Below are 26,389 nucleotides of genomic sequence, written 5' to 3' on the forward strand. Positions count from 1 at the left end.
TTTATCCATTTCGAGTTTATCTTTGTGTACAGTGTAAGAGAATGGGCGAGTTTCATTCTTCTACATATAGCTGTCCAATTTTCACAGCACCATTTATTGAAGAGACTATCTTTTTTCCACTGTGTATTTTTTCCTGCTTTGTCGAAGATTATTTGACCACAGAGTTGAGGGTCCATATTTGGGCTCTCTACTCTGTTCCACTGGTCTATGTGTCTGTTTTTATGCTAGTACCATGCTGTCTTGGTGATCCCAGCTTTGTAGTAAAGCTTGAAATCAGGCAACATGATGCCCCCAATTTTGTTTTTCTTTTTCAACATTTCCTTAGCAATTTGGGGTCTCTTCTGATTCCAAACAAATTTTAGGATTATTTGCTCCAGCTCTTTGAAAAATACCGGTAGAATTTTGATAGGCATTAAAAGTATAAATTACTCTAGGCAATATAGACATTTTAACAATGTTTATTCTTCCGATCCAAGAGCATGGAATGCTCTGCCATCTTTTTGTGTCTTCTTCAATTTCTTTCAGGAGTGTTCTGTAGTTCCTCGAGTACAGATCCTTTACCTCTTTGGTTAGGTTTATTTCCAGGTGTCTTATGGTTCTTGGTGCTATAGTAAATGGAATAAATTCTCTTAATTTCCCTTTCTGTATTTTCATTGTTTGTGTATAAGAAAGCAACTGATTTCTGTACGTTGACTTTGTATCCTACCACTTGACTGAATTGCTGTATGAGTTCTAGTAGTTTGGGGTTGGAGTCTTTGGGTTTTCCATATAAAGAATCATGTCATCTGCGAATAGAGAGAGTTTGACTTCTTCATTGCCAATTTGGATACCTTTTATATCTCTTTGTTGTCTGATTGCTTTTTGCTAGGACTTCTAGTACTGTGTTGAACAAGAGTGGTGAGAGTGGGCATCCTTGTCGTGTTCCTGATCTCAACGGGAAGGCTGTGAGCTTTTTCGCATTGAGGATGATATTTGCTGTGGGTCTTTCATAAATAGATTTGATGAAGTTCAGGAATGTTTCCTCTATCCCTATACTTTGAAGTGGTTTTTTTTGTTTGTTTTGTTTTTAAAGATTTTATTTGTTTATTTGACAAACAGAGATCACAAGTAGACAGAGGCAGGCAGAGAGAGAGAGAGGGAAGCTGGCTCCCTGCCAAGCAGAGAGCCTGATGCGGGACTCGATCCCAGGACCCCAAGATCATGACCTGAGCCGAAGGCAGCGGCCTAACCCACTGAGTCACCCAATCAGGAACGGATGCTGGATTTTGTCAAATGCTTTTTCTGCATCAATTGAGAGAACCGTGTGGTTCTTCTCTCTTATCTTACTGATTTGTTCTATCACGTTCATTGATTTGCAAATGTTGAACCATCCTTGTAATGCAGGGATGAATCCCACCTGGTCATGGTGGATAATCTTTTTAATGACGTGAATTTGAATTCATTTAACTTATTCATGAACTTGTGGGTTCTATATTTTCTTAACTCTTGAGCATCTAAGATTATTAGCTCTGCCTTAACATGGGAATATTGAATCTGTTGCATATAAAATTCTCAAGAGGCAAAATGTTCCCTGGGTCTGTACTTTACTTTTTGGAGACCAGTCTAATTTTGTGCCTTTGCCCACCACCTGTTTCACTCACCTAGATGTGTCTCTGATTTTTAACTTATCCTTATAACTTAAAACTTCTATCTGATTCTGAATCTTAACTAGGTTTTCCCATGATCTCTTTTTTGGGGTGGCGTGGGTGTGTCTTTTCAAACTTGAAAAGTTGTCTTATTTCTGTATTTAAGTACTGTTTCTGTGTCATTGGTTTTCCTCTTCACATCATTCTTCATTCTTCTGCTATCATCTTCTACATTATCATTTGAATCCTTTATCACTTTGTTTACACTCAGAAGGAGCTCTTCAAGTGTACCTTCCAGATCACTGATTTCGTTTTCCTCACTGTCACTTCTTTACTTGACCTCCTCACTTTGTTATTCCACTCCTTCCTTAGTCCAGCCACCTTTCTTTTTACTTTAGCGTGTGTCACCATCGTATCTAGTTTCTGTTTCTTGGTCACTTTGGGCTGCTGTGACAAACTACCATCGACTGGATGCCTCATCAACAACAAACGTTTACTTCTTACAGTTCTGTAGGTTCAAAAGGCCAAAGCCAAGGTGCCAGCAGCTTCGTTTTTCTGGTGAGGGCTGGGTTCCTGCATCCAGCCATCATCTTGATATTTTCTCACATGGTGCAAGTGGGGAAGAGTTCTCTGACAGCTGTGCTATAAGGGCACTGATCTCATTCATGAGGGCTTCACCCTCATGATGTCATCATCTTCCAAAGACCCACCTTTAAATACCATCTTATTAAGAACGAGGACTTGAGTATATGAGTTTTAGGGGGTCACAAACATTCAGTTTATAGCAGATGGATCATTTTTATAAAAAGCTAAATCTGAATTCCAGCTCGGCCACTTAACTAGGTGTGTGATAATTGGCACGTTATTTAACTTTCCTGAATTTCAATTTTATCACTTAAAAAGTGGGACTTTTAATATTTGCTTAATAGCATTGTGTTGCTTCAATTTGTTCGCATTGGTTTTGTACTTCCTAACACAAATTTACATGTTTAATAAGTGGTATCTTCTGTGGCTGTGATGAACGGTATCCTCCTTGATGTCTCCTTTATTATCTCGTTCTGTTTTCTTTTCTGTTTTTATTCTGTCTTTATTTCTCATTTCTTTTTGTCTTTCTCTCATAACGTTTTTAAAGATTTAAAAAAATTTTTTTTAAGATTTTATTTATTTATTTGATAGACAGAGATCACAAGCAAGCAGAGAGGCAGGCAGATAGAGAGAGAGTAAGGGGAAGCAAGCTCCCCACTGAGCAGAGAGCCTGATGCGGGGCTCTGTCCCAGGACCCTGGGATCATGACCTGAGCTGAAGGCAGAGGCTTTTTTTTTTTTTTTTACTATTCTCTCCCATTTTTAAAAATTTATTTATTTTCAGAAAAACAGTACTCATTATTTTTTCACCACACCCAATGCTCCATGCAATCCATGCCCTCTATAATACCCACCACCTGGTACCCCAAACTCCCCCGCCACTTCAAACCCCTCAGATTGTTTTTCAGAGTCCATAGTCTCTCATGATTCACCTCCCCTTCCAATTTACCCCAGCTCCCTTCTCCTCTCTAACACCCCTTGTCCTCCATGGTATTTGTTATGCTCCACAAATAAGTGAAACCATATGATAATTGACTCTCTCTGCTTGACTTATTTCACTCAGCATAATCTCTTCCAGTCCCGTCCATGTTGCTACAAAAGTTGGGCATTCATCCTTTCTGATGGAGGCATAATACTCCATAGTGTATATGAACCACATCTTCCTTATCCATTCGTCCGTTGGAGGGCATCTTGGTTCTTTCCATGGTTTGGCAACCGTGGCCATTGTTGCTATAAACTTTGGGGTACAGATGGCCCTTCTTTTCACGACATCTGTATCTTTGGGATAAATACCCAGGAGTGCAATGGCAGGGTCATAGGGAAGTTCTATTTTTAATTTCTTGAGGAATCTCCACACTGTTCTCCAAAGAGGCTGCACCAACTTGCATTCCCACCAACAGTGGAAGAGGGTTCCCCTTTCTCCACATCCTCTCCAACACATGCTGTTTCCTGTTTTGTTAATTTTGGCCATTCTAACTGGTGTAAGGTGGTATCTCAATGTGGTTTAATTTGAATCTCCCTGAGGGCTAGTGATGATGAACATTTTTTCATGTGTCTGATAGCCATTTGTATGTCTTGATTGGAGAAGTGTCTGTTCATATCTTCTTCCCATTTTTTGATATGTCTGCCTGTTTCGTGTGTGTTGAGTTTGAGGAGTTCACTACAGATCCTGGATATCAACCTTTTGTCTGTACTGTCATTTGCAAATATCTTCTCCCATTCCGTGGGTTGCCTCTTTGTTTTTTTTGACTGTTTCCTTTGCTGTGCAGAAGGTTTTGATTTTGATGAAGTCCCAAAAGTTCATCTTCACTTTTGTTTCCTTTGCCTTTGGAGACATATCCTGAAAGAAGTTGCTGTGGCTGATATCGAAGAGATTACTACATATGTTCTCCTCTAGGAGTCTGATGGATTCGCTGGGAAAACTCGACAGCTATATGTAGAAGAATGAAACTCGGCCATTCTCTTACACCGTACACAAAGATTAACTCAAAATGGATAAAAGACCTCAACGTGAGACAGGAATCCATCAGACTCCTAGTGAAGGCAGAGGCTTTAACCCACTGAGCCATCCAGGCGCCCAAGATTTTAAAAATTTTTCAGTAATCTCTACACCTAACGTGGGGCTCAAACTCACAACCCCAAATTGAGAGTTACACACTCCACCAACTGAACCAGCCGGGTAGCCGTTTCCCTCATAACTTCTATTCCTATTTGTAGAGAACAGATTTTACTCCATTTTTTGAGGCTATGACAGTTTTCTTTAAGATTTCAACATGGAAGGGGCGCCTGGGTGGCTCAGGTGGTTAAGTGTCTGCCTTTGGCTCAGGTCATGACCGGGATTCTTAGATCAAGTCCCACATTGGGCTGCCTGCGTCTCCATCTGCCTGCCACTCTCCCTGCTTGTGCTGTCTCTCTCTCTTTCTCTCTCTCTGTGTTTCCAGTAAATAAATAAAAGCTTTGAAAAAAATAAAAATGAAAAAAGATTTCGAAATGGAAGTACTTCCCTTTTTCAAATGTTTTTCATAGGCTCATGGTGGTTTTAAATTTGTTTATTCATCTTCAATGGAAAAAAAATTCGTGCTCACTGTTTGCCACCAGGCAGGGGTGGCATTTCCCTTTGACACTATTCACTGTTTACTTGAGTGCAGGTGGGGATCAGGTTGATTTGAATATCTCTGAGCCCAGTTTCTCCTCGCCCAGGCATTTATCTTGTCTGCGTACACATACACATCTTTATTCTCAATCTTCCTTTTCCTTGCTGTAGCCTACAAGGCCTTCCACTAGGATCCGGTCCTAGAGCCCCTCTGCCCACAGCTTTTACCCCTCTGCTCCTTGCTTGTTGCTTAGCCATGGTGGCCTCTTTTCTCTCCTGCCAGGCGGGGGTCCCACCTCGACATCTTAGAATTTGCTATTACCTTTGCCTGCAACAGCCTTTTCTTAGATAGTTTTATAGATTGCTTTTGGCAATTAAGAGGTTACATTTTTCTTTAGACGTCATATACTCTATTTTTACGTAATTCCTTATATGTTTTGTTTCCTTATGACTATATAAGCTCCATGAGGGGACTTTCCTTATGACTATATAAGCTCCATGTGGACTTAGTTTTGTTCACAGCTCTGTCCCCAGCACCTAGCACAGTCGATGCTCTGGGCACTCAGAATGAAGGTGTCTGATACCGTGCTCATGTGGTGGCGAGTTTGCCCCCCTCTACAATTTAGCTCTTGTGATCTCTGAACCAGTGACAGGAAGAAAAACTCCCATCCCTAGCACACACCGCTAGCAAGCTATCAGAGATCTCCTATCTTTGTTCCTGCTTTTGGTGGGAATTACTCCTTTCATCTTCATTTGCTCATTGTACAAATACTGTATCAACTGCATGACTGTTTCCACAGGAGGCACTGGGGTTACTGTGATAGCACAACAAAGAGGATCTTTCCTTTCCTCAGTCCTCAGCTTCATTACTGATTTCTGTGACCCTTACTTGCTTCCTACAAGCTCCTCAGGTCCCAACAGGCTCTGACTCTCTCTTCATGATCACTTCCTCTCAGGGGTACCTGTCTTTGCTGGCTCTCTCTGAACTTCAGTGTCAATAATAAATATGGCTGTACGCGTGGGTGGCTCAGTCGGTTAAGTGCTGCCTTCGGCTCAGGTCATGATCCCAGGATCCTGGGATCGAGTCCCACATCAGGCTCCCTACTCCACAGAGAGCCTGCTTCTCCCTCTCCCTCTGCCTGCTGCTCTGCCTACTTGTGCTTTTTCTCTGTCTGTAAAATAAATAAAATCTTTAAAAAATAATAAATATGGCTGGAGGACATTTATTTGATACACTGGAATATGTCTAAGACCTAGTGTGAACGATGAGAAAGGAGTAATTGGAGCTCCCCTTATGTCTGCAAAAAGTTACAGCCATGCACCACCACCACCACCCCCGCCAAATGGATTGTTGCTGTATCAGTCCCACAGTGATGTGTAGGAAAGGGCAGATTTATGTTACGCATTTTCTCGTGCTACTTATTTCCAAAACAATTGGTTTTTGAACCCAGGTGGCACAGGGGTACTGTGGTGGCTATATGCAAAGCAAAGAAGGTCTCCCAAAGAAACTGTGATTCCTGAGCAGCTTCAAATAGCTGAAGACAATCTTCGGGCCCTCCTCATCTATGCCATTTCAGCCACAGTGTTCACAGTGAGTATGGGCGTGGGTGGATCTTTCAGGTTTACGTTTTTCTTTACAGGGATCGTGAATGGAGCAGAAACTCACCTCTAGCTATTGCATGCCTAACCCTGACCTCCGTGAGAGAAAATCTCTGTCCCACAGTGTGGAACACTAAAAAGTGTTCAGAAGGCTCCCCTAATTGATGAGTGTTATTTGATGCAACCTTTTATTCTGCACTGCCTGCCTGTTGAGAGAGGAGTTTCGCCTAGAATATTTACATTATCATTTGTAAGAACATGTTATCTTACTGTCATAATAGAATTCCTTTTTTAAAAGTTTCCTTTTTTTTTAATTAATTTTTTATTTATTTGAGAGAGACAGAGATGGCAAGAGAGAAAACAAGTGGGGACAAGATGGAGAAGGAGGCTCCCCCTACGGAGCAAGGAGCCCAATGAGGGGTTTGATCCCAGGACCCTGGGATCATCACCTGGGCCCAAGGCAGCCGCTTAACCAACTGAGCCACCCAGGCGGCCCTAAAAATAGTTTTCTTTCCTAAAGTATGTAAAGAAACACACTACTTCATATCATTTCTTTTACTTGTTCACTAATTATTTTCCCTTTTTTGCCTTTTCAACTTTTAACAACATTATTCCAAGTCGGTGAGCCCTGCTGGCTAGGCACTCTACAGTAGATTACCAATGAACATGTGGTTAAATAATCTGTACTCGTATCTTCGGTTCATCTTCTCCTCGGTGAAAAAAGGAAAAAAAAATCTCAGACACTTCTCAGACCAATCCCAAGCTTTTAATTGAGGTTTAAAAATTAAATAAGCCGGGGCGCCTGGGTGGCTCAGTGGGTTAAAGCCTCTGCCTTTGTTTGGCTCAGGTCATGATCCCAGGGTCCTGGGATTGAGCCCCGCATTGTGCTTTCTGCTCCGCAGGGAGACTGCTTCCTCCCCTCTCTCTGCCTGCCTTTCTGCCTACTTGTGATCTCTCTCTGTCAAATAAATAAAATTAAAAAAAAAAATAAAAATAAAAATTTAAAAAGCCACACAAAACCATTTGTCCCAAAAGGTATCTATTTGTTACTATTATCTAAATATGTATTAATCATCTTTAAGTACAATTCTTCTTCTTCTTCTTCTTCTTCTTCTTCTTCTTTTTTTTTTTTAAATTTAAAGTATCCTTCACCGGTCCTCACCCAAGGCCGGGTGAGGGTGTGCAGGGCAGGAAATCTGACATCGACCCTGCTGTCTAGGGGCTCTTGGTCCAATAAAGGAGGTGAGGTACAAATACGGCCTCTGATTTTGTAATCAGGGTGTATTGTCTTCTCCCCTGTTTCCAGAGTGACAGGTGTGTATCTATCCAGATAAATTCAGAGCCTCATCCCGACTGACAAACAGCCCATTTTGATTCATAATGAGTAGAAAAGTAAAGTAGGAGAATTCTAGGACTTATTAATTGAGAAATCCTTTTATGTTTAGTTTTAAGGATGTTTTCAGTGTACAAACGAGAGCGCTAAGTGCCACAAGACTGATAAAGTATTTTGGGGATTCAGAGAATAATAGTCCTAACCCCATTTGAAAGGAAGGGTTATGTTAAAAATGTCCGCCATTGTTCGGTTCCTGTGTTTCCTGCCCAAGACACTAACGGGAGCCTTTCTCTGCCTTCTCTGGACACAGGTTATCTTGTTCCTGATCATGCTGGTCATGCGCAAGCGCGTTGCTCTCACCATCGCCCTGTTCCACGTGGCTGGCAAGGTCTTCATTCACTTGCCGCTGCTAGTCTTCCAACCCTTTTGGACTTTCTTTGCTCTTGTCTTATTTTGGGCGTACTGGATCATGACACTTCTTTTTCTTGGCACCGCTGGTAAGAAGACCTGCTGCTTCTTTCTCTCAGTGATGAATCTGATTCGTGTTAAATTATTTTAAAACTTAAGGTATAATTCTCAGACATTTATGACTGAGGTCTGATCGCCCTCAGAACTAGTAGTGGTCACAGCTCTTCACCAACCCATTCCCTGTGTGTGGTTTTTAGATCATCCTAGCAGAGTGGGTCTAAACCAGGTCATGGCTTTGAAGTACACTCCAAAACTGATTCAGACATTTGGATTCATTCTCAAACAGATTGAATGCAGGGTGGCTGTGGGGTTGCCTTAAATCCAGTTACAGCCAAAGATCAGCTTGCTTCCTTGGGATTTTCTAGTTTGCAAAAGATCTGAACCTAAGTAGAGTTCCTTGTGATGATACCATTCATAGTTAGAGTCTCAGACTTGCTTACAACCACACTTCATATCAAAAGTGACCCCTAGGGTTAAGGGGATAGGAGAAGAATAAATGAAACAAGATGGGATTGGGAGGGAGACAAACCATAAGTGACTCTTAATCTCACAAAACAAACTGAGGGTTGCTGGGGGAAGGGGGGTTGGGAGAATGGGGGTGGGGTTATGGACATTGGGGAGGGTATGTGCTATGGTGAGTGCTGTGAAGTATGTAAACCTGATGATTCACAGACCTGTACCCGTGGGGATAAAAATAAATTACATGTTTATAAAAAATTAAAAAAATAAATTTAAAAAAAAAAGACCCCTAAATGGAATTAATGGTGAGGAGTGGCACAAGTATTGTAGGCTTGTATGTGAACTCTCTGGCCATTTAGCAACATTCACCAATTGAAAATATATGAATTTCCATCCATTGCTAATGATTTAGGTATATAATTATTGGATGAGTCATAAATAGCTCTGAAAAAAAAAAATGAAAGTATTTGAAAATTCATGCCTAAATTAACCGGTATGGTAAGGACTGTATTCAAATAGAAGACCTTTTAAAAACTATATGATGCCTTCGGGGAAAACAAAATGCTTCATTGTACAATGTCTGGCTTCACAGCTTTTCAAGTGATAATTATTTTTGTCTCCTAATTCAGTAGCACTGTGATCATAAAGTCATAAAGTCAGTAGTTTGGGGGAAAGTGAGGGGGGCGCATTAGAGGGGTGGAGGGGGTGGGAGGGGGCTGTCGTTGGGAATTAGATTAATGCCTTACATTGAATAGCCCTATGGCTTAGCTTGTGCTGTATGTGTTTCTCTTTTCCTTCCTTGATATTCTCCTAGGCAGTGCTGTTCAGAATGAGCAAGGCTTTGTGGAGTTCAGAGTTTCTGGGCCTCTGCAGTACATGTGGTGGTTCCATGCAGTGGGCCTGATATGGATCAGCGAATTCATCCTGGCCTGTCAGCAGATGACTGTGGCGGGGGCCGTGGTAACATACTATTTTACTAGGTGAGAATTTATACTCGTCAGAAAACTTAAGATCATCTAAGGGATTGTGTCTGAAGGACACGGAGGTGAGGCTGTAAGAGTTTCATGTCTTTTCTTCTTTTTTTAAAATTTTTTTTTTTATTTTTTAAAATTAATTTAATTTTAATTTAATTTTTTAATTTTTTTTTTTAAATTTATTTGACAGAGAGAGACACAGTGAGAGTGGGAACACAAGCAGGGGGAGTGGGGGAGGGAGAAGTAGGCTTCCCACAGAGCAGAGATCCTGATGTGGGGCTCGATCTCAAGACCCTGGGATTATGACCTGATCCAGAGGCAGATGCCTAACGACTGAGCCACCCAGCCATGCCAAGTTTCATGTCTTTAAAAAGCAGTTGGAAGTGAATATGACAAAATGTTATACCTGATAATTCTGGGCAGTAGGAACATGGGAGATTATTACTTTAATCTTTATACTTTTCTTTAAGTTCCTCAAAAAAATTTAATCAGAACAGCAAGTCATGATATCACTGCAATTATATTTAGCAGAAGAATAAATCTTATACCGTCTTTTGTTCTTTTTCTATTGGGGCCCCTGGGTGGTGGAGTCAGTGAAACCTCTGACTCTTGGTTTTGGCTCAGGTCACAATCTCGTGGTCGTGAGATGGAGCCCCACGTTACGTGGAATCTGCCTAAGATTCTCGCTCCTTCTTTCTTCCTCTGTTGTTCACATTTGTGCTCTCTAAAATAAATAATCTTTAAAAAAAAATAACAACTTAAAGGTCCGTCAAAAGATAACATGCCTTTTTAATTTGTTTGGATCACAATAAGTATTGTGACTCCCTTTCCTAACTTCAGAGCTGAATATAAGTTGTAGGCCTTACAATTTTCTATTACAATGAGGTACCAGGTCTAGATTGAACATCTTTTTTTTTTTTTTTTTAAGATTTATGTATTTATTTGGGAGAAAGAGAGCAGGTAGGGAGGAGCAGAGGGAGAGAGAGTCTTAAGCAGATTCCACATGAGCATGGAACCAATATGTGGCTTGATTCACGACCTTTGAGATGAGGACTCGAGCTGAAACCAAGATCTAGATGCCTAACCGACTGTTACCCTAAACATTTTTTTTAAGTTCCATTTTTTGGTTGTACATTTAATTCCGTAAGTATTTATGAGGAAAAGCTTTCAAAGCACAGTTTCATTTTACTTTAAGTCTTAAGAGCCTAAGAACCCCATGAAACTACCATAGAGAAATGAAGCATTAATTTTATTTGGTACATCAGTAGCATCTGTATTAGCTATATATTTCTTTGCCATTTTGCCACAAAGCTAGAATTTTTTTTAGATGAACTGATTTTTTCACTTCATTGGGCTTAAAACCATTCCTGTACTTAGGCTTTGTTTTAACTGTCTTTTTGGTTACTTTTTAAATAGGGATAAAAGGAATTTGCCATTTACACCTATTTTGGCATCAGTGAATCGCCTTATTCGTTATCACCTGGGTACGGTGGCAAAAGGATCTTTCATTATCACGTTAGTCAAAATTCCACGAATGATCCTTATGTACATGCACAGTCAGCTCAAAGGAAAGGTAAGAAGAGAAAAAATTTTGGGGCTTTCTGTGGTTTTCGCATTCCAGACCTCAGCTCTGCATGTGGTAAAGCTCCCAGTGATGTTAAGTCCGTAGCTGTGAATGTTTTCTTCAAAATCCCTGCAAACAGAATCCAGCCCTTCTGCCTTATCCCCTATTCTTGCTCTCTATATGCTCTGGCAAATCCATCATATCACTGGTTTGGCAAAGTACCCCTTGCTTCTCTTCCTCTATGTTGACTCACACCCTCCTCCTTGGAGCCTGCTCCCTGTCCCTGACTATGGAGATAACATGCATTTCAACACAGGTTGGCTCACATGACACATCTTCCCAGAAGCCTTCCCTGATTACTCCTCCTCTTTGATGATGTCATCTCTGTGTTCCACTCTCATCACACTAGGATCTACTGCATATTCTGATTCTAACCTTTTTTTATATTTAGCATTTTTTTTCTTCTACAGTAGTATAAGTTCCTTTCTGGTCTGAGATACCTTACTCTATCTTATATGCAGTAGGTACTAAATAGCTGTTGAATTAAATTAAAACTAATTCAGCTATTACATTTTGAGGGAAAAGAGGGTGTGGGTGTAGAGGCCTTGAAACATAGGTTTTGATTTTTTTTAACTTTTATTTATTTTTCTAACATTTGGAATTTTCGGTATGATCATCTGATTCTTTGGTTTTTAATTATTTCAAATTTTTGTCCTTCCCAGGAAAATGCTTGTGCTCGATGTGTGCTGAAATCTTGCATTTGTTGCCTTTGGTGTCTTGAAAAGTGCCTAAATTATCTAAATCAGGTAAAAGATTTTAAAAAATCAGTCTAACACTCACTTTTAAAGACAGGTTCATCGTTTCTTCTTCCAAGATAAAATAATTGAGCTTACTTGAAAGATTTTATGTATTTCCCATGTTTTGGTATATTGTAGCGTGTTCAGGTATATCTATTTCTATCATATTCTTTTTTTTTTTTAAGATTTTATTTATTTATTTGAGAGAGAGAGCTGCGCACTTGCGCATAAGCAGGGGGGGAAGGGCAGAGGAAGAAGCCGGTTTCCGGCCAAGCTGGGAGCCCAATGTGGGGCTCAGTCCCAGGATACTGGGATCATGATCTGAGCTGAAGGTGGACACTTAATCAACTAAGCCACCCAGGTGCTCCTATCATAGTCTTATTTTTAAAAGTGATAAATATTCTTACCAAGGCTTATTATTACTAATTATAAGGATAAAATATCATTAGGGTTCATCTTTAAGGAAAAACATTTATCTTTTATCCCTTAATTAACATCCTTTCATCTTTGATTTTCCCTAAGAACCTGTCTACTCTAGCTGGATTTCTTTAATTCTTCTTTTAAATACTGTTTGAGGGGTATCTGGCTGGCTCATTCCATAGAGCATATGACTCTTAATCTCAGGGTTGTGAGTTCAAGCCCCATGCTGGGTACAGAGCCTACTTTTTTTAAATGAATGTTGTTTGAAAGCTTTAATTTAATGAAAAGTCACTGTGACACTTAAACTCTTTTTTTCCCTGCAGTTCTTTTTTTTTTTTTTTTAAGTTTTTATTTATTTATGACAGATCACAAATAGGCAGAGAGAGAAGCGGGGGGGGGGGGGCAGGCTCCCTGCTGAGCAGAGAGTCCAATGCAGGGCTCAATCCCAGGATCCTGAGATCATGACCTGAGCTGAAGGCAGAGGCTTAACCCATTGAGCCAGCCAGGCATCCTGTCCTTCAGTTCTACTATTGTTCAAGACTAGTGTGCTCTCTATCCTGATACTTTTTGGCAGGAGAAATCCAGCTGCTTAAAGACTGTGATACTAGCCTGGGAAATATTGTCAGAGGAATGCTATCATTTCTTGGGTCAAATGGAAGAACTGGTATTACAGAATAACTGTTCTTAGGGAGCAGCTTGTTTTTCTGTCTTGCTGTGCCTGGGCACACAGGACTTGCCGGGACTCACTCTTCCCATCTTCTTCATTTTTTTTTTTTAACCACTTCTCTCCATTTCTTGAAAATCAATTGTGATGTGCCAATACCCTCTTTTAATAGACTAAAGATAGAAATGGACTTTCTCACCATTTATGACTAAGTGATTCAGGAGTAGCAATGTGTTTTCCATTCACTCAAGGGTAGTCCGAGGACGGTAGTCCTTGCGGTGGTTAGCGTTCCTGGAGTTTGCTTTATTGGATTTCTGTGGTTAATATGAAGAAGGAGGCACAACATTTCATTAGCAAAATAAATTCTTGTAGATTGTAATACTGTATGGATGTAAAGTGTTTGGAAGGTCGTTATTAAAAATAATTAGTATCAACCACAGCAATTTGAAAAATTACATTCCTTAAAATTCAGTTTAGGACCAAGTCATCCTTATCAAAAAGTTGATAGATGCACTAAAAATAATCATCATTACATTTCGTACCCATCACTAAATAGCTCATCCGCAGAGAGAGATGCTAAACCCACCTCTCCATTCTCAATTTCTACCACCTTCCCACAGGAACCTTTTGCTCTCGCAATTAACCAAACATGCCTGGAATGACTTCCTTCCAACGCTTGGCTAACTCCTTCCAATCCTTAATGATTCTGCCTGAGTGTCACCTCAAAGCAGTCTTCTCTCAGTCCCTGCCAATTTTTCACAACACAGGTTCATACCTCTATGAAAACACTGAAAACAGTGTATGGAAATTGTCTGTTTATATATTTATCTCCACATTTAGACCTTTAGCTCCTCAAAGACAGGGATCTTAGTTTTGTCTCTCCAGAGACTATCACAGTGCTTGGTATAGAATAAGTGGTCTTTAAATGTTTTCAGAGGGGCGCCTGAGTGGTTCATTCTGTTGATCCCAGGGTCCTGGGATTGACTACTGCATTGGGCTCCCTGCTCGGTGGGGAGTCTTGTTACTCCCTCTCTCTCTGCCCCTTTCCCTGCTCATGCCCTCTCTCTCTCTCAAATAGATAACATCTTTTTAAAAGATAAATGTTTTCAGGGTGCCTGGGTAGCTCAGTGGGTTAAGCCTCTGCCTTCGGTTCAGGTCATGATCTCAGGGTCCTGGGATCGAGTCCTGCGTCAGGCTCTCTCCTCAGCAGGGAGCATGCTTCCCCCCTTCTTTCTCTGCCTGCCTCTCTGCCTACTTGTGATCTCTGTCTGTCAAATAAATAAATAAAATCTTTAAAAAAAAAAAAGGAAGAAAAATAAATGTTTTCTGGATGAATTGTTAATCAGTGAATATTTGGATTTTAAAGACTAACAGACAAAAAGACTAGCAGTCAAAACCAAAAGAAAGTGTTTCAAAAAGGAGATGTGCAGTTTTACTGAAGGAAGAGAACAAATCAAATGATGGTAAGATGCTTAGTAACCAGGTGAAAAAATCCAAAATTCTCAGCTCATCCCAAGATGAACATGAATCAGCAATTTAGTGCAGTCCTGAGTTGTATATCCAAACTTCAGATTGGTCTTTTTTTGCACAGGTTTTGTGCATTTTGGATCTTCATTGTTTGAAGATACAAGGGAAGCAGTAACATAGTAATAAATGAGTGAAGGTTTCAGGAGAGTAATGAATACTTAGGTCTGTTTGGGAATAGGAAATGCTGCCCTCTGGGGACTGATTACCAGCTGCTTCCTGTTTTGCCCAGGAATTTCACTTGAAGTGAGGTCAACAGATTGAAGACATTGGAACACTTCCTAGCATGAGAGGTTTAAGCCTAAATATCAGTTGCCACTGGAATTCTTTTAATCCTTGTTCCTGTGAAATGTTTCAGAGCTGGGTGGGCATCCATCCATTTAAAGTATTTAAGGTGACAGGAATCATGGCAGTACTGAATAGATGAGCTCTAAAGACTTGTCTAAAATTTGGAAAAAAAAAAAAAAGCAATAAGGTCCAAGAGTATGATCTGCTGGTGTCTGAAGGGGCGTTCTTCTCAGCGCTGCTGCATACATTTGGCAGTTCTGAGATTAGTGCTCTGCTAGAAATCAAGCCAGAGCTGGCACCAAGATAACAGGAGGCTCATACCTTTCCTTTCCTCTCTGGTGTTTATCACCGCTTTCTGAAAATGAAGTTCCTTTTTCCCCATACACATTGGATTGAATCCATACTTTTATAGCCTTGTTGGAAAAGGCACAGTTGATAATTGGGGGAAGATACAGTGGAGAGAGCCCAGATATTGCAGATGTGTTTCAATCCCAACAGTTTAGCTCTTTGGCAAGCTCAATGCAACCTCAGAGTCTCCGTTTCCTTCTTCAGGGAGTGGAGAAAAATATACCTGTCCTCATAAGCTTTAGGTAAGGATGAAATATAATGCAGATAAGTCAACTCTGACAGTGCCTGGCTCCTGGTCATCACCTAGTAAATGTTATCGCTCCTCCTCCATTTTATTGTTTTATAAAGAACTCTCAGTGTTTTACTCTAAGATAAAAGAGCTCTGGCAAAGATAAAACAAGAGGTATTTCCAAATATGTATCTATTTTCTTTAAAAGTCAATAGAATGTAAAATACGGAAGAGTTTGGAAAACCAAGACAAAACAAAACATCACCCATGATCTGACCGTGGTAACATAAGTTACCTTCATTGAAATACTATTAGCTTCGAGAAAAAAGTTTCTAAGACTTTACTTCAGTGCAGTAAACATTACTTACAGACTGTCTTATCGGTCTATACACGTCATCTGTAAAATGGTGATAATAATAGCACCTATAGTGCCCATGACCGTGAGGATGCAGAGATGATATCTGTAATACCCCAGGCATGTGGCTGGACACAGCAAGTCCTCTGTAATGATGACTCTTATTCTGTAGTACTGTTCATTGTTAGTTTCTTTTACATTAAAAAAAAATAGTTTATTAATTTATTTGAGAGAGAGAGAGAGGAACCGAGGGAGGAGAAGAGGGAGAAGCAGACTCCCTGCTGGGCAGGGAGCCCAGTGCCAGGCTCCATCCTAGGACTCCAGGGGCAGACAGACACCTAACCATTTGAGCCATGCAGGCATCCCTCCTTCCTAATTCTCAAAAATTTCTTAACTCATCACCTGTTTACATTCTGGAATTATCCTTGCAGTATCCAATAGAGTACAGTGAAATAATAATACTAGTTATAATGCCAGCTAATATTTATCAAGCACTTATCCTGTGCCAGGCACCATGGCTCACGTTTTACATATGGAGTCTCCCATTCGGAGATCTGTTCTGTGTACTCTTTGGAAATGGTTAATAATTAGTTAATGCCTGTTGCATTGTTTTCCTCCCATCCTTTCTTTTGCTATCACTCCTGAGATTCGTATGCAGCTTTGAAGTCAAAAGCCTTGAGCAGAGCTGGACAGGGCAGACGCCTGCTGGGCCAGTTGAGGTGTATTATTTTGCTTATGCAAATGAGAGCAGCAGACAGGGTCCGAGGCAGCAGAGAGTGGTGGAGACTGGCAAGTTGGGGAGTTTATATTCCAATCAAAGAAGACAGTCACTTCTTAGCCCAGGTATATTCTTGCCAAATGAGAATTTACAGACAGTTTCTAACTCTTCCAGTTTCTCAAGCGAAGCCAGAATTCTGGATGTTTGCATTTTATCTCCTGCTATTAAAATGTTGACAGCTAATTAAAAAAAAATGTATATCTGAGTGAGCCAGAGCTGCTAGGGTCTCCGGGCCATACAGTGTCAGTTGACCATGGGCCACCAGTTTGTTGCCAGTACTTAGAGGATAATAGTAGAGGAGTGTTGGTTCGTACGGAGGTAGACTAGACCAGAGTTGTTTTGCAGCTCAGTCTGAAATTGGGAAGCCCCATCCATAGTCCGGTGCCATACTGCATGGAGAAGACAGCTGGCTTCAAAAATGACCTTTGGGTTTTCAAAATAAGCCATTAAGTATTTATAGCATAGGTGTTAGAGTTTTGCACATAAATAAAGTGAACTATAAACTGCTCTTTGTTTCTACCAGTGCTTATCTTAATGTGTCAGGAAGGTGATTGTACATCTCATCTAACAGAATTCACTTTGGGTGGAGAGATGTCTAGAATCTGTTTCTTATGGGCATTACTCTGGCCTCGGTTTTCTTCGACACCATTTGGAGATAGTGGAGTTTAATACTGGAGGGGATCTGCTTTCTGGCTGCCAAGCTTTTAAGATTATAAAGCTCGTCTTGACATAAGTAGGAGTGGGAATTGCAAAGAATATTTTTTGAGCACCTATACCTGATACCATACTAAGCATTTAATCTATATTATCACTTTCTCTCCAACTCTATAAGGAAGGCTCATTACCTTTGGAGAGAAAATGGAGACTAGCATCTTGTCGCAGACCATCTGACCTAGAGATGGAGGAAGTTTTCAAATCTAAGTTTGTGTACTTATTGCTAGGATATCACCCTGTTTTCCATATAAATACCCATTTTATGCAACATAAAGAAGACTAGAGTATAGATTATTTTAGAGAATATGCAAACATCTCAAATTTTCATGTTTCATTGTATAAACTAAAACAAGTGATGGTTTTAAAGACAATCAATTTTGGGGCACCTGAGTGGCTCAGTGGGTTAAGCCACTGCCTTCGGCTCAGGTCATGATCTCAGGGTCCTGGGATGGAGCCCTGCGTCGGGCTCTCTGCTCAGCGGGGAGCCTGCTCCCCCCGCCCCACCCCGCCTGCCTCTCTGCCTGATTGTGATCTCTGTCTGTAAAATAAATATATAAATTCTTTAAAAATAAATTAAAAAATAAAGACAATTTAAGATTTGTGACATATTATTAATTCTTATATCTCTTAAACAGTCTAAGAATCTAGAACCAAACTGAATGAAATGAATGATGTTGGTGGGACTTTTGCCCCCTCCATTCCTCACTCAAAACAAGAAAGGGATAATTTTAATTACCTTTTCCCTTACTTAATTCATAACAATCCACACATAGAGTTGTACATATCTGTTCCCTTTACCTACCATTATTGTCTAGCTCTCTCCTATTATTCTCTAAAGATCTTAAATTTTATCTCTTTTTTAAAAGATTTTGTTTATTTATTTGAGAGAGAGACAGTGAGAGAGGAAAGGGTCAGAGGAGGAAGCAGACTCCCTGTGGAGCTGGCAGCCTGATGTGGGACTCAATCCCAGGACTCCGGGGTCATGACCTGAGCCGAAGACAGCTGCTTAACCAACTGAGCCACCCAGACGCCCCCTAAAGGGGTTTTAAATTTGAAGAGAATTTTTAAGTCTGTAAGTGAAGAAAGGAAAGGTACAGAAATGTAGATGTGTTCTGGGACATGTGGCCAAGCAGACCTGGGTTATCTACGTGGTGACCTTCCACCTCAACATTTTCTTCCATGTGACCAGGACTTTTTCACCTCATCCTGTCACACACATATGTTACCACTTGGGCCTAACAGTCATCCTTTTAAATCGCTTCCTGGAGGGTGATTACCTTTATCTTGCTTCTGGGAGTTATATAGCCTTCAGGCCTCCATCCTGCCTGCGCACATTTTGAGCACTCGCTAAAGCTACATGTTAATCATCGATGCCTCTCTGTGGGCGGTTTACTCAAGATCAGGAAGGCTGTGTGAGAAAGGAGGTGGGCTGGAAAAAATCTCAACCAAGTAGCTCAACAGAAAGTTCAGAGAACAGTAATAGGGAAGGGCACAAAGAACTCAGAATTTCTTGAGCACTTTAGCATGAATCCTTTCAGACTAGGAGGTAGAGAAGTAGAAGGAAATTTTCACTGGCCTGCTGTGATCTGTAGCACAATTTTCCTCCTGCTGAGGTCATCCTGACCTGTGTGTGTCACATGCAGCTCATCTTTCTGCCTTGGGAGTGGGAGAAAGAGCTTACGAAATATCCACTTAACTTTTTTCGGTTAGGTTGACTACAAAAGGAGTTGCACAGATCTGTAGGAATATTGCCAAGAAAGCTAAATTTCTAGGAGCATATCCAGCCCTGGAACTTAGGAGTAGAGAAAAATTATTGCTGCCTTCTTCCAGGTCCACAAATAAATAGGCTTCTGCTCTACATGTAGATGGGATGGGTGGGGCAGCATGGGGAGAGAAGGAGGAAGCAGGAGAGGAGGAATCATGATTTCTTCTGAAATGACTGAAAAACAGAAAAGCTTTTATGGTTTAGTCTGGAGATGTTAGGCCTTCTCTGAGTCAGCTGGTCTGATGTTAGGGGAGAGAGATTGGAGGTAAATGGGTCCTCTCTTGCTTCTGTCTCTTTCAGAGAAGATCCTTTTCAAACTGGAAAGGGGAGAATAGCATACTTAAGAGTGAGTCGTTGATCCTCATTGAGGAGGTGAAATTGAAGACACTACCTATTTGATTTAAATGGGTTATCCAATATCTTTGATTCTAGATATCATAATGCTTTTTTTTTTTTTAACTTCAGAAAGTATCTCATAATCAATATATATAGTTAATGTGACAGAGTATCTTCCCCTGGAAATCTGTTACTAAGTAACTGACATTCGTTTCTTGATCATGTCTTGGGATAGAGGAAGTAAGGTATTTTCCTTATGGGATGTTCTATTTCAAATCATTAGATGTCTGTCGTTGAACTGAAGCATTTTGGTGAAAGATGCTGGAGGACTTTGAAGTTGCAGAGAAAGGTACTAGAAGATTGAAGGGATAAGAAGATGGGTTCCATAGGCTGTAGACAAGGGTGATACTGTTCCTGGGCAGTACTCAAGAACAGGGATCAGCAAAGTTTTCTGTCAAGGAACAGATAGTAAATATTTTTGGCTTTGTGGCCATATAGACTCTGTCCCATTTGCTCAGGTCTGCCATTGTAGCCTGAAAACAGCCATAAATGCCATGTAAGCAAATGAACATGGCTGTGTTCTGATAAAACTTTATTTACAGAAGTAGGAAGGAGGCCAGATTTGGTGCACAGGTGGTAGTTTTTCAACCTCTGCTTTAGAATAAATAATTAAATGCATTTTTTGTTTGTTTTGAATATGGAGGGAATTGTATTGGTTCTCTGAGAATAGATCAGGCCTGAGAAGTTCTTCTCCATTATCTTTCGGCAGAGTTAAAATTACGTAAGATCAAAAGTATAGTTTATTTTTATGTCATTGAGGCATTTGGCAGAATATATGAAAAGAAGCTTTGTAGATGAAGAAATGTAGACCACTGCAGTTAGGTGATTAACTCTTTGGTGCTTGCTGCCTTTGAACTGATAAGAAACACTGGCTGATGACAATATATGAGAGCAAGCAACAAATTATTGCTACCAGAACAATTTAATAGTATCATTTCCTTAAAAGACTCTGTATATTAGCTTTTGAGATAAAAAGAACTGCGAACACAATGTAGTAGTATGTTCCGATAATAAATTACCCCAATTTGTTTAGTGGAGTTGTATATAGCAAAATCATACCGTCTTTCTCAAAGAGCATCATTATATACTGCTCCCTTGGTGAAAAATTAGTGTCCTACTCAGTTGTAGTGTTCTTTCCTTGGCCCTAAAATACTCTGTATTTTTAATCAATGAATTTAACTGTGTAATGGCAACAAATTTTTGGTGACTCAGACTTCATCTTCATATGAAATTCCTATTAACTAACAAGCATACAAGAGGAACATTCATAAAATAAAGACTGTGTCTCCCAAGCTCAGTGTTTAAATGGGAGTGGGAGATACAGGCCTCCAGTTACGGAATAAATAAGTCATGGAGATGAAATGTACAGCATAGGGAAAATAGTCAGTGCTGTTGTAATACTGTGGTGGCTGACGGTAGCCACTCTTGTGAGCAGAGCATAACTTACAGAGTTGTGGAGTCACTGTGTTGTGTAGCTGAAACTGATGTAACATGATGTGCCAACTATATTTCAATTAAAAAAAAAAAAATGGGACCCCGGGTAGCTCAGTCAGTTCAGCGTCTGCCTTTGGATCAGGTCCTGATCACAGGGTCCTAGGATCGAGCCCTGCATTGGGCTTCCTGCTCAGCAGGGAGTCTGCTTCTCCCTCTCCCTCTACCCTGCTTGTGCTCTCTCTCTCTCTCTTTCAAATAAATAAAATTTAAAAAAAAAAAAAAGGAAAGAAAGAAAAAGACTTTATTTACAGGGGCACCTAAGGTATCTCAGTTGGTTGAACATCTGACTCTTGGCTTTGGCTCAGGTCATGATCTCAGGGTCATGAGATTCAGCCCGGCATCAGGCTCCATGCTCAGTAGGGAGTCTGTTTGAGATTCTCTCTCTCTCTCTCTCTCCCTCTGTCCCTCCCTTTACTCTTTCTTTCTCTCTAATAAATAAAATCTTTCTAAAAGATAAATGTTTCCGGGGCGCCTGGGTGGCTCAGTGGGTTAAGCTTTTGCCTTCGGCTCAGGTCATGATCTCAGGGTCCTGGGATCGAGTCCTGCGTTGGGCTCTCTCCTCAGCAGGGAGCCTGCTTCCCACTCTCTCTCTCCCTACTTGTGACCTCTCTCTCTATCAAATAAATAAATAAATACATAATAATAAAAAAAGAAAACAGTATTTCACAGACAACACAATGTAAAGTAAGCCCTTCATGTGCAGCAGTTTTCCAACAACTTGAACATTTTGGACTCACCAACAATTTAAGTCCACACTAAACCAAAAATTCCTCGGGATTATAAGTTTTAGCCACAAAGCCTACATACTTTCACTTCCTACGACTCAGATGTATTTGATGTTCTAGCATGTATTCACATTTCCCAGAAAATGTCAGTCCTATTCTAGAATGCACTGTACAAAGGGGAAAAAAATCAGAGTCTGTGACAGAGGGTCAGAGAGGACACGGAGCAGCAGAAGCAGGTATAATTGAATAAAAGTGTGTCACCTGGGACCCAGTCCTACAAGGGACAGAAAGCCAGCTCCATCTGGCCTAAAAAAGAGAAAGTGAGAAAGGGGGAGGGGGAGGGAGAGAGATTCTTAGCAATTTATTAGCTTCTTAGGCCAAAGTCCAAAAACGTGGCTAGTTCCTAATCGTGCAAACATTGTCACCAAGTACAAGTCCCTGGTTTCTCTCTGCTCTTGCTTCCATGACGGTAGCCTTGCCCTCCCGTTCATGTTGTTACCTCCAGCAGCTTCAGGCTCTTCCCATTATGTTGGCCAAACAGCCCTGGCAGTTCATCCCTTCACACCTTGCTTTCCAGGAAGATGAGAGACCTGCTTTGTCAGGAGCTCTTATGGAAGAAGGAGACTTTTTTTTCCCCAGAAGCCCCAGGGAACATCTTTGGCTTTTATTGGCTCTATTAGTTTATGTCCCAGTCCCTGAACCCGTCTTTGTGGAGCTGGGTAGAACGGGCTGATTGGCTTACCTCAATCAGAGCCCCCCCCCCCCAGAGCTAGAGATAGCGTCCCCCACTCAGACTCTAAAAGAAGGGGGAAGGACTCTTTTCTCAAAGGGAACTTGGGGCCCTGCTCCCAGGAGGGAGGGGTGTATTGGGCAGCAAATAGCCGTCTACTACAAAAATTGTGAGAAGTGGCAGCACAGACGAAAGCACCAAGGGGAGATGGTAGGTGTTCCAGATAAAACAGCACGCATCCTTGTGCCTTTTATCTATTTGTGTGGCTTTTAAAGCATCACTGAAATGGTGATAGTGCATCCCTGATATTCACAGTGATGAACCTGAGACATCTAGGAAAGGTTAAATTATGTTTGATTTACTGAGACGGGGAAGAAGTTAATGGATGTTGGAAAGGTTTGTGTGCCTTAATAAATATCAGTGTTTTAAAAAGACTGAAATAAGCCAACTGAAAAGCTCTTTTTACCATATTGGGTTTTGGGGTTTTTTTAATGTCTAATATTCCTTGTGCTGAGTTTTAACCTGTACCTTACCAGAGCCATGGGTTTAACTGGGAACTGTTTTCACAAGCTGTGCTTTAACTGTATTTGGTTTATATCTTAAGAGAGCAAAATTACATTTACTGATGAAAATACCATTTTTTCCTTTTGTACAGAATGCATACACAGCCACAGCTATCAACAGCACCAACTTCTGCACCTCCGCGAAGGATGCCTTTGTCATTCTTGTGGAGAATGCTTTACGGGTGGCTGCCATCAACACAGTGGGGGATTTCATGTTGTTCCTAGGCAAGGTAAGACCACATCTGTTACCTGAGACATACAGTGAATTTTTGCATATATATGTGTTTGCTTTTTCATTTGAAAAATATCTAGTCCACCAAAAAACTTAAAGTAATATAGGTAATATATAAGAAACACTTACAAAGCCCTTAATTTATGTCAGGCACTCTTCTAAGTACTTTACATGTCTGGTGCTCATTTAATCCTAACAAGAAATTTGTGAAGGAAGTTCTGTTATTATCCTCATTTTATAGATGGGAAAACTGAGATAGCAGTCAGTAATATGTCCATGTTTCTCCTTACATACTTTGATCTATACAGAATTCAGGAATAGTCTTCTTAGTGATTAGAGGTGCTGTATCTGGAGCCTGACTGCCTGGATTTAAATCCTGGCTCTCTCACTGTGTGACGTGAAGCAGGGTACATAACCATTCTGTGCCTCAGTTTGTTCATCTGTGGAAGTGGGATAATAATAGAGCCAAACCCCTAGAGTTGTAAGGATTAGACTGTAAATTCTCGATGAATGTTGGTTGTCACTGTTACTGTATATAAATGCCTTTAAAACAGAGCTATGTGGGAATGACACTTACCTGTCCTTAAAGTGTCTGAAAAGAGGTAATTTTTCTATACTATTAAAATCTGCAGAATAATAAATAACATTATAGTTGGATTTCTGTGTATCTGTACATAAATATACTCAGAAATTTTGAAAAATTAATATACTATACCATATAAAATATACCATAAAATACTCAGAAATTTTGAAAAATTAAGCTGACATCCCTTTAACCTAATAACATCACTTATATATATTCCCTCCCAGTGTTTTTTCATAGGCTTATATTTCTATAGTGTAACACTCGTAGCATACTTACCAATTTGTTCTGCCCTTTGCACATTATATTACATTGTATCCAGTTCTCCTGTTGCTTTGATAATCTTCATAAGTATTCATGATCATGATGGGCAGTATTTTATCAAATGCTATTCTTAGACACTCTCTTACTGCTAAACACTTAAGTTCCTCCAGCAACTGTGTTTTGAAAATGCTTTTAAAAAGGAAAAAATACTTGGTGTAGAGAGGCCAAGATACCATGGTGTGGTGTCAAGTTCTCAGGCAGCTGTCATCTAAAAAGAATTATAAAATCATGCAGTTGTTTTGAAAATCTGTAATTAAACTTACTTGGATTAAATTAAATTAAATTAAACTTGGATTTGTTCTTGTCATGTTTTTACAACAGGAAATGTTTTATAGTAAGGATTGAATGAGTCAGTCCATGTTAAGGACTGAGTATAGCGTTTGACACTCTTATTAACTATTGCTATTATTTATATGCTATATGACTAATTTAGGAAGCCTTCAGATTTTATGTCTAGTTTATGTTTTACATATTTATAATTTATCGCCACTACTAAGAAGGATATGAAGCAGCTTAAAATACAAACATATGTACACAGAGCAGTTAAAATAGAAGAGAAGCCATAGAGAGAAATAACAGAAAGTTATTCTCAGGGGCAACATTTGATCATAATGGTGATTTTAGTAAACTCTGATGGAGACACTTGCTCCGTATTAGGTACTGAGGAATGTACTTTATGGGAAGTGTTATTCGTCTTCTCCTAGAATGTGAGCCGCTACTGTTTTCCTTCATTTTGTAGCAGAGGAAACTCAAGCTTAGAGAACTAGATAGGTTTCCCAAATTTAAAGGACTAGAATGTGGCAGAGCTGGAGTTCAAACTTACGTCTGTCTAACTTCTCAGTTTGCAGTCACTATGTGCTAACCTTAAGTTTGCCCTTGAAGGGGCGCCTGGGTGGCTCAGTGGATTAAGCCGCTTCCTTCGGCTCAGGTCATGATCTCAGTGTCCTGGGATCGAGCCCCGCATTGGGCTCTTTGCTCAGCGGGAGCCTGCTTCTCTCTCTCTCTCTCTCTCTGCCTGACTCTCCGCCGACTTGTGATCTCTCTCTCTGTCAAATAAATAAATAAAATCTTTAAAAAAAATCTTTAAATAAAATCTTAAAAAAAAAAGTTTGCCCTTGAACTTTTTTTTTAAGCCTTTTGATTCAGTAATTCTGTTTATGATAAACCACTGCTAGATATAATCCTAAATACAGAAAAATACAACATTATTTCTAATAGTTAGTAATTGCCAACAATCTACTGCCTACCAATAGAGAAATGGTTAGAAATAATAGCAAACTGTTATTCACCTGTTGTTAGACCATGTTTTTATTGAAAGTTTATCATGTGATCTTTACATATAATATGACAAGTGAAAAGACTGACTTGACTATCAGTTTAAGGATGTACATATGAGAAAAGGATGTACATATTAGAAAGAATTACTATCTCAAAATGTTAATGATTATCTTTGGATATTGAAAATATAAGTGATTCCAAACCCCTTCCCCTGCTTTACCATAATGAAATAATTCCCTATATGAAATACACATTTCTCATAATGGGGAAATATAGAGGTGATAAAATACAGTGTTTTAAAATTGACTTTGAGTTTTTGAGCAGCCTATATCAAAATTTTTTCCTTGGTTTTACCATTTTTTTCATTCCACAAATATCCTAGAGTGCCCACTAGTAATATGCTAGGAACTTTTCTGGATACTGATGATATAGTAGTCAATAAAGAGAATTTAAAATCTAGTAGAAAAAGCAGTTTTATATCCCTTTTTTTACTTGATGTTATGAGCATTTCCTATTTTATTAAAAATGTTTTAATCATGGTTATACAATTGTATCATTTATTTAACTAAGCCTCCAATTTTTTATAGTTAAAAATTTACTTTACTAACATAAAGTATGATACAGAGAAACTTTTGTATACAAATCCTTGCCTGCATCAATCCTTATTTCTTGAGTCCAGAATCCTAGAAATAGAATTAATGAGTCAGAGTACATAATAGGTTTTTTGATGTACATTACCAAATTGCTTTTCAGGAACATTTACATTTGAATAATATAAAATTTATAACACTGTAAAAAAATTACTTTTAAAACCATGAAAGATAAACTGGTTTTTTTTTAATAGTATTTTATTTATTTATTTATTTAACAGAGATCACAAGTAGGCAGAGAGGCAGAGAGAAAGGAGGAAGCAGGCTCCCCGCGGAGCAGAGAATCCGATGTGGGGCTCGATCCCAGGACCCTGGGATCATGACCTAAGCCGA

General features: G+C 39.8%; 1 protein-coding gene across 3 annotated transcripts in view; it reads left to right on the forward strand.

Annotated features, from left to right (window-relative positions):
- Positions 1 to 26,389, forward strand: part of SLC44A1 (solute carrier family 44 member 1) — a 200,485-nt gene that overhangs the window by 117,860 nt on the left and 56,236 nt on the right. For all 3 annotated transcript variants that reach the window (XM_082695097.1, XM_082695099.1, XM_082695098.1), the window contains exons 8-13: positions 6,254 to 6,393; positions 8,045 to 8,231; positions 9,476 to 9,641; positions 11,052 to 11,208; positions 11,922 to 12,005; positions 23,082 to 23,219. In XM_082695097.1, the coding sequence (XP_082551223.1) occupies positions 6,254 to 6,393; positions 8,045 to 8,231; positions 9,476 to 9,641; positions 11,052 to 11,208; positions 11,922 to 12,005; positions 23,082 to 23,219 (872 nt within the window). The remainder of the gene's footprint in view (positions 1 to 6,253; positions 6,394 to 8,044; positions 8,232 to 9,475; positions 9,642 to 11,051; positions 11,209 to 11,921; positions 12,006 to 23,081; positions 23,220 to 26,389) is intronic.

Source organism: Mustela nivalis, assembly GCF_964662115.1.
Source record: "Mustela nivalis genome assembly, chromosome: 13".
NCBI classification, from domain to species: domain Eukaryota; kingdom Metazoa; phylum Chordata; class Mammalia; order Carnivora; family Mustelidae; genus Mustela; species Mustela nivalis.